The sequence below is a fragment of the Cataglyphis hispanica genome, chromosome 6, assembly GCF_021464435.1.
Source record: "Cataglyphis hispanica isolate Lineage 1 chromosome 6, ULB_Chis1_1.0, whole genome shotgun sequence".
NCBI classification, from domain to species: Eukaryota; Metazoa; Arthropoda; class Insecta; order Hymenoptera; family Formicidae; genus Cataglyphis; species Cataglyphis hispanica.
Window position 1 is genome coordinate 8,825,138 of NC_065959.1, and position 13,706 is coordinate 8,838,843.

A 13,706-nucleotide genomic window follows, 5' to 3' on the forward strand; every position below is an offset into this window, starting at 1 on the left:
GCAAAATATTTAACATTATGTTTTTAAAATTATGATCTTTTTTCGATCGATGCTGGCTCCAATTAATTCTTCCGCAAAATACGCCGGAAATACAGAAGATAGTTGAGAAAAATATTTAGTTGGAATAAAGACTTTATTGTAACATCGTTAAGATTTAAGGTAATGTACACATTATCATAATTTATATATATATTGTATATATTGTATATAGTGGTACTTATCTCAGCAGTGTCATAGATGTTACTTATCTTTGGTTCAGAATGTACAATATGTATTGCAATGATGCTTGTTGTTATTATATATTAACCAATGTAAAATGAAATTTTGTAACTTCATCATATGACATCGTAGGCTTTTATTGCCTGATAACGATCGTTGTATTTAAGTCAATCTGTCGGATACTTTTTATTGTACAATTATAATTACAATTACACGTTGTACAATTACGCAGTTTACTGTGACGTTTAATTCTTCTTTTCTCTCATTTCCTTTTTGAAGAGTACTCTTACTAAAATAGCATTCATTTATTAATAACAAGCAAAAGTTGAGCCAAAAAAAAGGCCTCATCCTCGAACGGGTATGCGAAATAAATTGATCGTCTCGCAACGAAGCAGCACACATACATATGACGTCACGTATAGAGAAACAAGCGGAAAAAAGCAATGCACGGTATACAGTGAGTAAAAAAGCTTTATTGAATTTTGGCGAAATTCTATGTGATCTCTGAGTACTCGCATGTAGGAACTATTGCAAACTGAATACTATGAATGAAGAGTTATCCACTGGATATTTTTGCACGTAACGAAAAAAGGAAAAAAAGAACGAGTAAATGCACACATATTGCCGGTTTAATTCAATAAAACCTTTCCACCTTTTCACGCTCTTAAATATAATAAAATCTACATATGTTTTTTTTTATATATATTTTCAAGAAATCGAAGCTGTTTCTCACAATCGCACGTATAATATAGTTATAGGTAACTTACAACTTAACTTATCCAATCCGAAGGTACATTGTATAAAACTTAACTCACTCTCTCTCTCTCTCTCTCTCTCTCTCTCTCTCTCTCTCTTTCTATGTATCTATCTTATATAAACAATATTTACACGCATCAGTCAAATAAATAGTTCTAGTCTTTGCGTCGAGAGCGGCCTTAGACGAAGCAACAAGCCTTTTATCGTTAATTCGTTTACGCGGAGAACGATGAAAAAATAAAGGCGTGATACAATACGCAATCGAAACGAAATACTTAACGATTCCAGTTTAATTTACTGTCGAAAGAATATCAACTTTACTTGATTCGCAGTGTTCTGTTATTATCGAAACTGTCAACACTAATTAATGACATCTCAATTTTGACTCTCACAGAATCTCAAAGGTACAATTTTGTGTCTGTATATATCCTAGATTTTGTTATAGCTTAATCTTTGGAAAGAGGCCTTCTATTAACAGAATAATGTCTGTCAGATATGACTACATTTTCCGATAGCTTTTAATTTAACGGCGCATGATTTTCGATACAATCTACTTATATATCGGATTCGGTCAAGGACACAACCTTAACAACATGTTCAAAAGATTCAGAGGATGTATAACATCCTTATAATGTTCCTTGACATGTTAAACATCCTTTGGATGACTTTTGAATATGTATGTTGTTGAGGAAATTCTCGCACATCGCTTTTAATAATTGATCAACCTTCAATGGATTAATAAAATGAATACAAGAATAAATTACGTGAAATTTCAAATTTCAATTCTCCCTTTCCTCTCTCTCTCTCTCTCTCTCATGCTCTCTTTGCCTTGCCTCGATCTGATCGCCGGATATATATCTCTCTCATCATATCTCACATTTGTGTAGCATGATATAAAATAATTTTGGTCGTATCTCGTATTTGCTCGTAGCCTGCTAGTCGTAACAAGATGACGTACAATGTGTTTCTGTGCAGTATATTTCTTTATACATATACATATATCACAGAGATTAATTAATTTCGTAACACGCCCTTCTCCAGTTTCAAGCGAAGGTCTCGAAAATAATGTCACTTATCTCGTATATCGCTTCTTATAAAACGCTTAAGATAAATATTACATATTAATTATTGGCTTATATGTGTAGGTACGCTTGAACGTCGGCAATGCGTGGGATAGTTTCTACAAAAAATATTTGACAATTTTTAAGTGGATGCTATTATATTTACAATTTTCAATACTATATGTCTCTCCTATGTAACGGCCATGTACGACCGTGTAATTTTACAATATCCTGACAAGAAATATAACATTTGCTCGTAAAATTAGCGTTTTTTTTATGGATCTTAGAGGGAAAGATTCGCGATCCTTGTACTATTTCTTTCAGCTTCCGTTTAAGGATTCTTAATTAAAAAGTTACAGATATATATATATATATATATATATATATATATATATATATATATATATCGCCCTCCTATATGTGTGTATGTATGCGGGTATCTACGTTTATACTCGTGCATGCTCATATCAGCGTGAACGTGTATACTCGTTTACATATATCTCCAACGAGAATAAATCAATGATGGACTAGAATGTTTCAAGTATAGATTTCCTTCACTTCTATTTCGTGATGATTATTTGTTTTCTTTTTTTTTTTTTTTCACACCGCCACCGCGCACTCCCGTCACTTTGCTCGCGCAGGCACCGGCTTTTTGTTATTCGCACTCGATATAGTCCTCGTGACACCAGTATTGTTCTTGTTGGCCTCGAATTTTTGCTGAAGTGACGCCACGTTGGATTTACCACTCGCCGCCCTTTGCAGCGGATTCGTCCTCGTTCCTCCATCCTCGCTCTTGATCGTTTCCGTCTTAGCGGATATCTTGGATGTCACAACCTTGGCATTATTCGAATCCTTGACAGATGACGATAATGATTTAGCTATGCTCGCGTTGCCGGTCGGAGACTTCTTCCTTTCCGAGAGACCAGTCGTTTTGGACGTAATGTTTAGAGGTTTCAACGGCGTCGTAGGCGTCTTTTGCCCACCATTTTTTGGTAGCGTGGACGTCTTGTGAGCGGATGTCTTCAAAGGGAGACTGAACTTGGGATTGCCGCCCACAACGTCCGGCGATTTCGTGCCGCCTTGATTCGAGTTCGAGCAGCTCGAGACCAAATCCGGGCTATTGAACTTGCCCGGATTATCCTTAGGACTACAAGGCACATTTTTGACAGATACAGTTGTACGCGATTCCTCTTTATCTAAATCGCTATTCGACTTGGTCGCATTCAGTTGCGTTTGCTTCGCATCCGAACGCTGCTTCGCCGAATTTATCGAACTCGCATCGGACGTTTTCGAGGAAGATTTCAACGACTTTAATGTATTATCTGAACTTTGTCTCGTGAGTTTTACGCTCGACTCGGTCGGTTCTCTGGAAGTCGGACTTTTCACGATGTTCGGTGGTGTTTTAGTCCTGTTCAAAGGCGGCTTAACCGGAACTTTATTTTCAGCTTGGTCGTCCTTCTTGATATGTATCAGATGAGACGATCGAATCTTGGTTGGAGCGAAAGGTTTGTGTTCTACAAGATTCTCAGGTGGCTTCATGCCGAGTTCCTTAGACAGCTCGTCGTTTATATTAGGATTATTAGACTTGAGGGTATCTAGCTTGCTTTTCTCAATAGGTTTCAAGTTGTCGTTCGCGTCCGAAATAGTTTTATCCGTCTCTTTTCTGTCCACTTGCGGAATATTTATCACGGATGGATGAAGGTAACCGGAGCTGGTGGTGGAGCTCGAGGAATTAAATTTACCGGAAGTCGAGTTCGAGTAAACGCTCCCGGGTGTTTTGTAGTGACTCGAATTCATATAACCACCCAGGGAACTATTGGAGCCTGTATTTTCCGCATTTTTCGATGCATTCTCCTTATCATTCTCCTTCTTCTTTCTGCTTAGCGTCGAGGTAGAATATATAGAGTCGAAATTGCGATTCGAGATCTCCGATACGATTTCCGATAGCAGACCCATCGACTCCAGACCGTTCATACCACCAGTGGACGACGCGTCGATGCGTTTCGGTAGTTTATATTCGTTTGCGGTTGGCTTTGTTGTCTCCAATTCCGTATTCTTCCTGTTCTTCTCCGGTACGGATTCCTCTATCACCGCGTAGATATTATCATTTGTGGGAGATTCCTCCGTGATCTCTGTCAAAGCCGACAATGAAGATTCCGCGATCAAGTTCATGCAGTCGTCGTAAACATTCTCCAAGGGCTTTATGGGTGGATTTTGATAGCCTGGCAGTCCTGGAATCTTTATCGTACTTTCCACGGACTTTTCCGTTTGTGTGATATTCGGTGGACCTGGAGGTGGTGACGTAGGCCTCGCGCTTGTAGGAATACTGGTGGGTCTCTTGACGGGTGTCGTCTGACGCATCGAACCGAATGTATGAATAAGAGGTTTTGGCGTAATTTTGCTGTCTCTCATTGATTGAGCGCGCAGGACTACATTTTTTTTCTCGACCTCGGCCGTTGATATCACCGGGATGACCGGTGTGGCGATTTCGATCTCCTTCTGTGGTATCGGATTGGAAATCTCCAAGTTTCTCAGGATCTCCTTATCGATGACTTTGTTGGCCTTGTGATGCTGGTTCCTCGGCAGAGAATTTGTATTTCTTTCATCTCTCTGGGAGTTGCTTCTCATGATGCCGGAACCAGGGCGCAACATCGATGCGATTCGGTTGAGCGTGCTACCTCTATCCTTCTTCTCAGGTTCTGGTAATATCACGTTCGTCAACGGCGTACTGTTGGGTCTCTGCGGCTTTGCGGGAGTCGTGGAAGCGGTGGTCGGCGGTGCCGGGGCTGGACGCGTGGGTACATCCGGAGCAGGTCTGGTGGGTATCTTGGCAGCTACCAGTTCGACAGATGTGCAAGTTGTGGCTGCCAATACGGGACTGCTGATTAACGGTCGCGCCATAGATCCGGGATTTAACGGCGGCAACATCGGCGCAGTCGCATCGTTGACATTAGAACTCAACAGATTGTTTTTATGCGGTACATTGCACCTTTGCGTGCTCGACTTAATTATGTTCGTCTTTATCGCTACGGTAGGCATCCACCCTGGCGGCGGAGGTGGGGCCGGTTTCGTGGGCTCGGCCAGTTTGGATTGATTTGAATGGATCGGCGTGATCGTGAATCCTTTAAACTGACCGAACATATTGTTGGTGTAGCGCTCGTCGGTCTCTGTCTTAGGCAGCAGACTTACGCACGCTGGATCCTGACTCAGGCTAGAATCAATCGTCTCAATGTTACGAGACATGGGGCTCGAACGATCGATCGTTTTGATTAGCGATCCATTGTGGCCGCGATCGGTCCTGAAATTTGAAGCAGAATTATAAGCGGAGGAATTGAGGAACTTGTAAGCGTAATTATGTGATATTTAGTGCGTGATTACATTGATTTGTAGTAAGATAAATCTGAGAATCTTTTCTATTCAGTATAAATTAGAATATAAAACACATGTGTTGCGTTTTTCTTATGCCAATCTTGATGATGAAACAAAAATATGTGCACGTGTGTGTGTGTGTGTGTGTGTTTATTAAAATATTAGTAGTATGAGAAGTAATATATGAATTTTAAACTTTTTATCATATACTACACACACTTTATCCAACACATGCATATATATGTTCAGCATCGTGTGAAAAATAATCATGTATAAGTATTTCTCTCAAATGCATAACTGTTCACCGCAAATCCAAACACATGCACAGGCAAGAAACAATTGCAGGGAAATGTTAGTTACTGATTAAGATATTAGTATAGCAAGCATTTGGAAAAGGAAATCATTAAGGAAGACTGAAAATACTGTGTATCAATACTATGTTTATTAATAATAATAAATCGTACATTTTATTTATCTAAATATGAGTAACATTCGTTGAATATTTATCTTCTATATCCAAGAAATGAGTAAAGAAATAAAAAAATATTTTTTATTAATAAAAGTTAAGCTCTTCTTAAGTAATCGTAATATCAACATAATGAGTAATAATATATAAAACTATGAACGTCCTCCAAATTTAGCTTTTAATTTATATAAATGGTCAATTTTCGTAAAATGCAAAGCCAGTAAGAAGAGAATTTTTGTTCATGCTCATGCTCACATATAACTTAATTTTCTGCACATGCTCTACATGTTACACAAACTTTTCAATAATTTCCGTCCATGTAAAGATATTACTTTATAATTCTTACATATAATTCGTTGATTTTTAATAAGAGAACAGTATTTTGTTCTGCAAAATTGAATGATTTACTTCACATTCATTATAATATATGTAGCATTGAAAAGTTAATAGTTTGAACTGTGTAAATTAAAGATAAATATTTGTCTCTTATAAAAGTTTTGTTACAGGTGTATATTAATATTGTAAATAAGTATATTGATGCATATTAAAATTTTGCTTAGATAGCTTCTACATATTTAATATGTAATTGAGAGCGTAAAACAAAGCCTTTTAAACTAAATAGCAATTTTTTTTAAGTACATGAGCAGTCAGTGAGAACAAAACGCTGTTCATTTACTAATTTAATTTAATACAGTTCTTAAATATTTTAAATTTACGATCACACAAGTAATGCATATTGCACTAAAAATGTATTCAATTCGATATGCTAAATAAAAAGTACATCAATTACTATGCTTTACATCACATCTCATTACGTTTGTTACATCAAAGAATCTGTTTTGAATAGATTTAATCACGATAGACGCGCGAGATAAACGTGATATGATTTATATTTACACTTATTCTTAACTATTAATTTCATTTTTTATTTAATTTATGTAAAAATATTATTATAAACTTTTGACTATATATATTTATGCATAACAATATACTGGAGAGCATATCATTACGATCAGCAGTTGGAATCACAGTAGGAATTACTTTAGCGTGTTCTGGCAACAGTAATGTCCCAATATTGCTTTATATACCGTCACCATTTTCGAGTCCCCGTATTATAATGCAAAAATCATAACTCGCACAAAAATGCTACGATATTTGCACTATATTAAGTAAAATTCTTCTTAAATTAACTATCTATACTTTATATTTATTTATAAAATATCATATACTCGGTAAATAACTGATTTTGACCTTTTTTAATTATTATCACGTTTTTCATATACTGATAATATCTTTGAATGTCTTTTGTTCGGCTTTTGTGCATATGATGTGTTTTAATTGAAATGATTATTTCCTGATCTATCGAAATCTAAAGATAAGCTCCATTAGCACTATAGACTATAAAACAGATTCGAATTCATATATCATAATGCATTCTAAAAATACACGAATTTTCACGCTAAATATCTACGTGTGATTAGATTCGTAAAGACAGATCAGAAATCGCTCAGATCTTTGGTTTTAAGCTTTGAGCAAGTGCCGGTGGGGGTGGTGGCTTTTTATTATAAAATGGAGCAGGCGTCTTCGAATCATTAAATAATACGTCCGTTTTTGGAGTAACGTCAGACGTACCGGATGGACTCTCATTCAAATGCTCGAATTTGAATTCTGTGTTGAGCGTAAGTCCTTTGACATTTTTAGGCGATTTTCTCTGAATCTGTTGAATACATTCCGATATCTTGGAGCCTAATTCCGACCTAAGCGGAGTAGGTCTTTTCGATTGAATTTCAATGGCAGGTATCGAAAGAGTCGCAACGTTATTCTGCACTTGGGACTGCGCGCTAATGTTCGGCTTTACGTTGCCGAATAGCAATGACTTTCTGTACTCGATATTATTGCTACACTTGATAGCGTCCGGATTAGTGGTGGATATCAAATCAGTCTTCGTTATCTGTAACGACTCTTTGAGCGCGGCGTTATCATTAATTGTAAATATTTTATTCACGTTACGGGTGGTACTCTTTCGCTTTGGCACGAAATAGGCGGAGATCACCCCGAAATATTTATTGCCGGCAGTGTAATGTGTCTTTGACTTAAGAACACCGAGTGACTTAGCATGCGGTTTGCGTTTCTCTTTAAAACGGTTGAAACTAGATACGTACGTAGACATCACGTCCTTCTTCCAATGCTGTGCAGAATTTCTGATGTACCAAACTCCGAGTAGCAGCAGAGCTACGGCGGGTACTATTCCCAAGAAGATAACATACAATGCAGTTATGAAATCGTTCCGAGCTGAAAACACATGAAATGCATATCATACAGTCGAAAATGCAGATCTATAAAAATATCAACTAAGAGAATTTTAAGGTTCTATATGTGAAAACACAACTTTAGCGGGCTAATGAGAGCCAGACGCGAATAGTAGTGTGTCAGTTTGACAGAAAATCATTTTTTTTTATGGAACTCTGCACAGGGCACTATAAAAATGTAATATATTTTAAGTTAAAACCTTTTCTCAGATTATCAATTGTTATTTTTCTACTGACATTGTTTGGAAATGCTAAAGGAACGTGATTTTTTTCTTCTTATCGATTAATATCGGTAGATATAAGTAGGTGAGATATTTACCGTTTGGATCTTCGGCTGGACCGCTATCTTCAGAGCCTCCGATTCCAGGATGAAGGCAGTCAGGTGGTCGAAAACCACGGTTACAATGACAATGACCAAGACTATTACATACTCCGTTACCGTTGCAATTATTTGGACAGGCATTACCACCGGATACGGATGCTCTCAAATCCGCCACTGACATACATTTCTGATTCACGCACATCTATATATAAGCGAATTATAATTATCCAAACTATTCAATTTACATTTCTGGTTTACTTCATGTTAGAAAAAAAAAACTCGAACTTTCATCGGAATATTTTACCTTTCCAGGCGCACACTTGGCGCCGTCTGGTGCGAGTCCAGGATCGACTTCGCTCAATCCAAGATCGACTATAGCCGAACGACATGGTATTATCTTTCCTCCATTGTTGATGAAGGAGTGGCTCAAGGTTGCGACCGATTCCATGCCAAATTCTAGTCGTTCATTTAAATGTTTACAGTGCAGCATGCCGCAGAGGAGATTTCTACAACAGATCCGCTACATTAAAATCCAACTTCTCTCAGGATATCATTCTCATATATGATATAATTTCAGCTTACTGATCATTGCACTTGATGAAACTCGCATCAATCCGATTGTAGCCGCAATTACCGTTCTTTGTGCCCCGATTGTTCATATCATAACATTGCGTGTCGGAGGACCAACCGGTGGGACCCCAAAGGAGTTTGCACTGATCGTCGTGCGTCCTGCATGAGCCCTGATAACAGAAAGCCTTGCCTACGCTGCAGGTTTCGCCGTCCATTTTAAACACGTCTGCCGGACAATATTCGCTCTGACCCGTACAATATTCTGGCAGATCGCACTCGTGTTCGGCGCTACGACACTCCGTACCCGCGGTTTTCGGCCTGCAGGTCTTCAGATCACAGCACTCACCGGTGGCGCAGCTCGCGTTACTGTGCAGCATGCAGGTAGTCACGTTACAGCAAGGATTATCGCAATTCTCCTTCAAACCGCAGTCGCACTGCTCGCCTGATTCGACGAATCCGTTGCCGCATATGGGACTGTCGAACAGCTTCTGCGGTTTGTTCCTCAAACAATAATCCATGCCATGCTCAAAGGCTATAGCCAAGTGTTCCAATGAGCATGTGGACCAATGCGTTGGTCCGGATGAGCCGCTGGATGACGCCATTATGCACCTGGAATAATGACAGAATAATTAATAAGGATGGACTTGAAGTGAATCAGCGATTTACAAATGGAATGTAATATCAATAGAAAAATATATAGCCTTGACGCACTTCTCTTCAGGACAGTCGCAATCCGGTCCATCGTGCTCCATGCCAAAATTATGGCCCATCTCGTGAGCAACAGTGGCTGCTACTAAACCAACGACGGTCGAGTGATCCATGGAAACGCCGCCTGAGAACTCGTAAGTGCATATCGGTCCTTTAAGAGCCTTGCCTACCACTCCACCTTCAAAGGTGATTCGCCTGTTGTCGAGAAAAACAATATTAGGCTTGTTATTATATGTTTTACATGCAGCTAGTCTATATAACGCATCTCGCACTGCAAGCGGCACTCACGTCAACAGCTGGGCGTTATCGTTGGGTATATCTTGAACCAGCTTCTCCCTACGGTAACGCAGGAAATTGGACAGAGTGGTGTCGCCGTTCGATGATAGATTTATCTCATCCGACTCGGACCACACTTGCACGCCAACCAGAGCGATGAATACGTTTAACGGCATATATAGCTGCAAACACACCGAGATACCTTTGTCTCGTATTTTACATAGAGATTCCGCGGTATCATGATACGGTTGAGCACTAATTAATCTCTTTGTCATGCTGCGTCAAAGAGTATACGCCACGGAATATACGGTATATTATGCTTTCTCTCTCATACATTAAGATCAAACAAAGATCCAGCACTATCGTTGACGATAAATTTTTAAAAAATGGAAAAATAAAAAATAAAAAATATTTAAGCTTCGAGAGAAACTGATAATAAAATCTAACTTTTTGATAATGTCAAGCAAATTTTATTTTAGCAGTTTAACTTGATTAGGGTAATTATCGAGAAATTTAATCTAAGAAATGTATATACAGGATGAGTTGTTATAAAAATTGGCCTTCTTTTAAGATACCTTCATAAATATTGATTTTAAACAAAAATTAAATTATTTTGAAGGGACTACATTTGGATCATCTTAGTTCCTTTTTAGATGCAAGTGTCAAAAAATGTTGAAGGTTATCTCAAGGTCATTTCAAAGTCATTTCAAGATCAGTCCACGGTCAAAGTGTCATAAGTTGTTCAATTCATTTTTGTATCCTCTACAATTATAGCCGATTAAAAATAGAGCTTTCCATTTAAAAAACTTGAGATAATTTTCAAAACTTTTTAACACCTGCAAAAAAAATAAGGCAACTAAAATAAAACCCTTTCAAAATAATTTAACTTTTGTCTAAAATCAATTTATATAAAAATATCTTAGAAGACAATTTTTAGTAACTCATCTTGCATATATATATATATATATATATATATATATATATATATATATAAATCAATTTTTAAAAGATAATGAGTTTAAGCAAAGAATGTGTAATGGCTCGCATGCGATTAACAAGATTCATGTAACGTTCCTACTTTTTGAAGAAAAGAATACTTGAATATCCATGCGAACACAATTATGCATATAACAGCCAATTAACTTAAATCAAGCAAAATTCGTAGAATAAAACAGCTAAACTCGATGGTTACAAAGTATATTCTAGCGAATTTTAGGAAAAGGAAACCGCAAATGTTCAAAGCGTCTAATTGGATAATGGAGTTGTTGAACTGGTGCCGCTCGCTTTAGCTCGTTCTCATTCAGGTCGACATGAATTATACGTCCAGTTAAGTGACGACGATGACGTTACTTACAGCGTTGATAATGTTGGCGATGTCCTTACAGTGCTGATGCACTTTGTCCAAGTTTTCGTCGAGCGCCATATATTCCTTCTTATCGATCACAAGTACTAGCTCCACGTAACGCGATTGTCTGTTCGCGTTATAGGGCCCTCGAATAATTTCAGCTGCTCTTTTGTGCTACGATGACAAAAATGATGACATGATATTGATTGCAAAGTTCATTAATTTTATCATTAGAATTAATTATCAATTTTATTCATCAGAATTAATAATTTTCTGCAAAATAATGAATTTTCATTTGCGTGTTTTTATCATCGATGCTAAAAAATTCAATTCTATCTCAATTTTTGCTACATGCAAGATTGATTCCAATTGTTTAGGAATCTTCCAACAAAAAGAAGGAAAGAACGGGAAAACAAGTCACCGAGGATATGAAGCCTTCTAGCAAGACTACGTTCTTGAAGATTTAATTGGGACGGGGGCGGGGGAATGGTTTGCGCGAAATTTTTTTTCCTCGTCCTCTACGCACATACGTACCCTGGAAAGTCTTTCAACCTCGCGATGATCGCGTCGGTGAACATGATGCGGTGGCGTGCCTTCGTAACCTGCAACCGAGGAAAAACATTAGACACGATCATTGGCAGCGAGATTCCCGGTAAAACCGGTGGACAAAGAGCCTTCGAGGCCTTGCTCTCACATTCGTTAAGACCGTTAAGGAGAGACGGGTCTCCTTCCGAGGCGGGTCTCCGAGTCTTCGCGCTCAAAGAAGGAGCGAGGGCAGTGACAATGAGGGAGAACGAGAACCTAAGAGAACCGCTCGCTACTAAAGGTTTGTGTTTCTCAAAGTCAAAGCTCGTGAATGCTCTTAAGAAAATCCGCGAAAATCGCTTTAGCCGAAGTTTCTCGCGACAGCAACACATAGCATCTCGGCACGAATGATCTGGGAGTAGTCACCAAGTAGTGTGAGTCAACTTATTAGTCATAAACTCTGAGGTCTTAATTATGAATATTGTTAGCTTCGTAAGATGTGACACGTGTCATCATATCTCCTTGAAGTATTGTAATAATCATCTCGACTTTTCGTGATCTTAAAGAAGCGGATGCTTGTACCGTTAATAAATAATTAAATTGGTAGAAGAAATATTGACACTGACACCTTGATAATATCAATCTTTCTTTCAAACACAATCTTCATCTTTTTCAGTATATTTCTGTATTATTAAGCATATGATTCTTTTAAGAATCATGTGTCATATGTCAAAACATTGACATATGACACATGCACATGAAAATTTCTTCTGAGTATCTGTGCACAACCTGGGCACAATTCTCTTGACGGTTTGGAAATTATTTAAGTTTAAAATTAGTATTGATTCTTGGAAAATCGCATATTGTAACACTTGACATATTTGACAAGGAAAAAAATCGCCAGTAAAATAAAAATTTTCAAAAATTATTACTATTATTATTTCAAATATTATCTCTCTCTTTCTCTTTCTACAAATTACTTTTTTTGTTTCTTGCAGTTGATTTCAAAGGATATTCATTATCCAAAGCTTTTGTCATAAATTAGAAAAAATTATTGCAACAATTAATTACAATTTTTTTTTTATAAATTAATTAAAACAATTTTTTTATGAACGTTAAAATATATATTATTTTGTGATACTTTTCTTTTTATAATTCGGATTTATTTATTTGATTTTTCAAACAGTATAAACATAAGAAATGTTTCTTTTTTCTTTTTTTTAATTTTGACAGTTTTTCGCTATTATTATTAGCCAAAATATAGAACTTAAGAAACATTTATATGCAATAATATAATATAATAATATAATACAATAATATAATAATATAATTGGTTGATCGCGCACAAGATATGCTTACCGCACGTATTATTGGCAACGAGATCGCTGTGCTTGTAGAGGTAATGCGGAGAATCCAAGCTCTCATCTTCCGGATGGATGTGGTGAAGATTCTCACCATCGAAGATGACACCGCGCAATCCTCTACAAGTGGATAACGCAACCCACGATTCGGGAACATCTCGAACGCTACCTTGGTAATGACAGAGTTCCTGCAAGATTCCCGCAAAATTCATGAATATCATTCTCTAAAATACACATTTAATTTAAGAGATTCTTTTTTTTTTTTTCAATTTTCTCTCAATCTTTATCGATATTTGAATATATTAAAATTTCTTTCTCGATTTCATCATGCGTTTTTACTTTGTATATATACATATATATATATATATATATATATATATATATATATATGTATACAATAAATTATTGTATAAATAATT

General features: G+C 37.1%; 1 protein-coding gene across 1 annotated transcript in view; it reads right to left on the reverse strand.

Moving 5' to 3' along the window:
• Nucleotides 1-2,584: 2,584 nt before the first annotated feature.
• The window catches only part of LOC126850665 (uncharacterized), a 101,285-nt gene continuing 90,163 nt past the window's right edge, over nt 2,585-13,706 (reverse strand). Inside the window, 11 exon segments of the mRNA XM_050593888.1 lie at nt 2,585-2,670; nt 2,673-5,334; nt 8,034-8,163; nt 8,500-8,704; nt 8,807-9,008; nt 9,085-9,681; nt 9,784-9,975; nt 10,069-10,238; nt 11,411-11,575; nt 11,936-12,003; nt 13,286-13,475. Coding sequence (XP_050449845.1) covers nt 2,611-2,670; nt 2,673-5,334; nt 8,034-8,163; nt 8,500-8,704; nt 8,807-9,008; nt 9,085-9,681; nt 9,784-9,975; nt 10,069-10,238; nt 11,411-11,575; nt 11,936-12,003; nt 13,286-13,475 — 4,641 coding nt within the window. The 3' untranslated portion in view covers nt 2,585-2,610.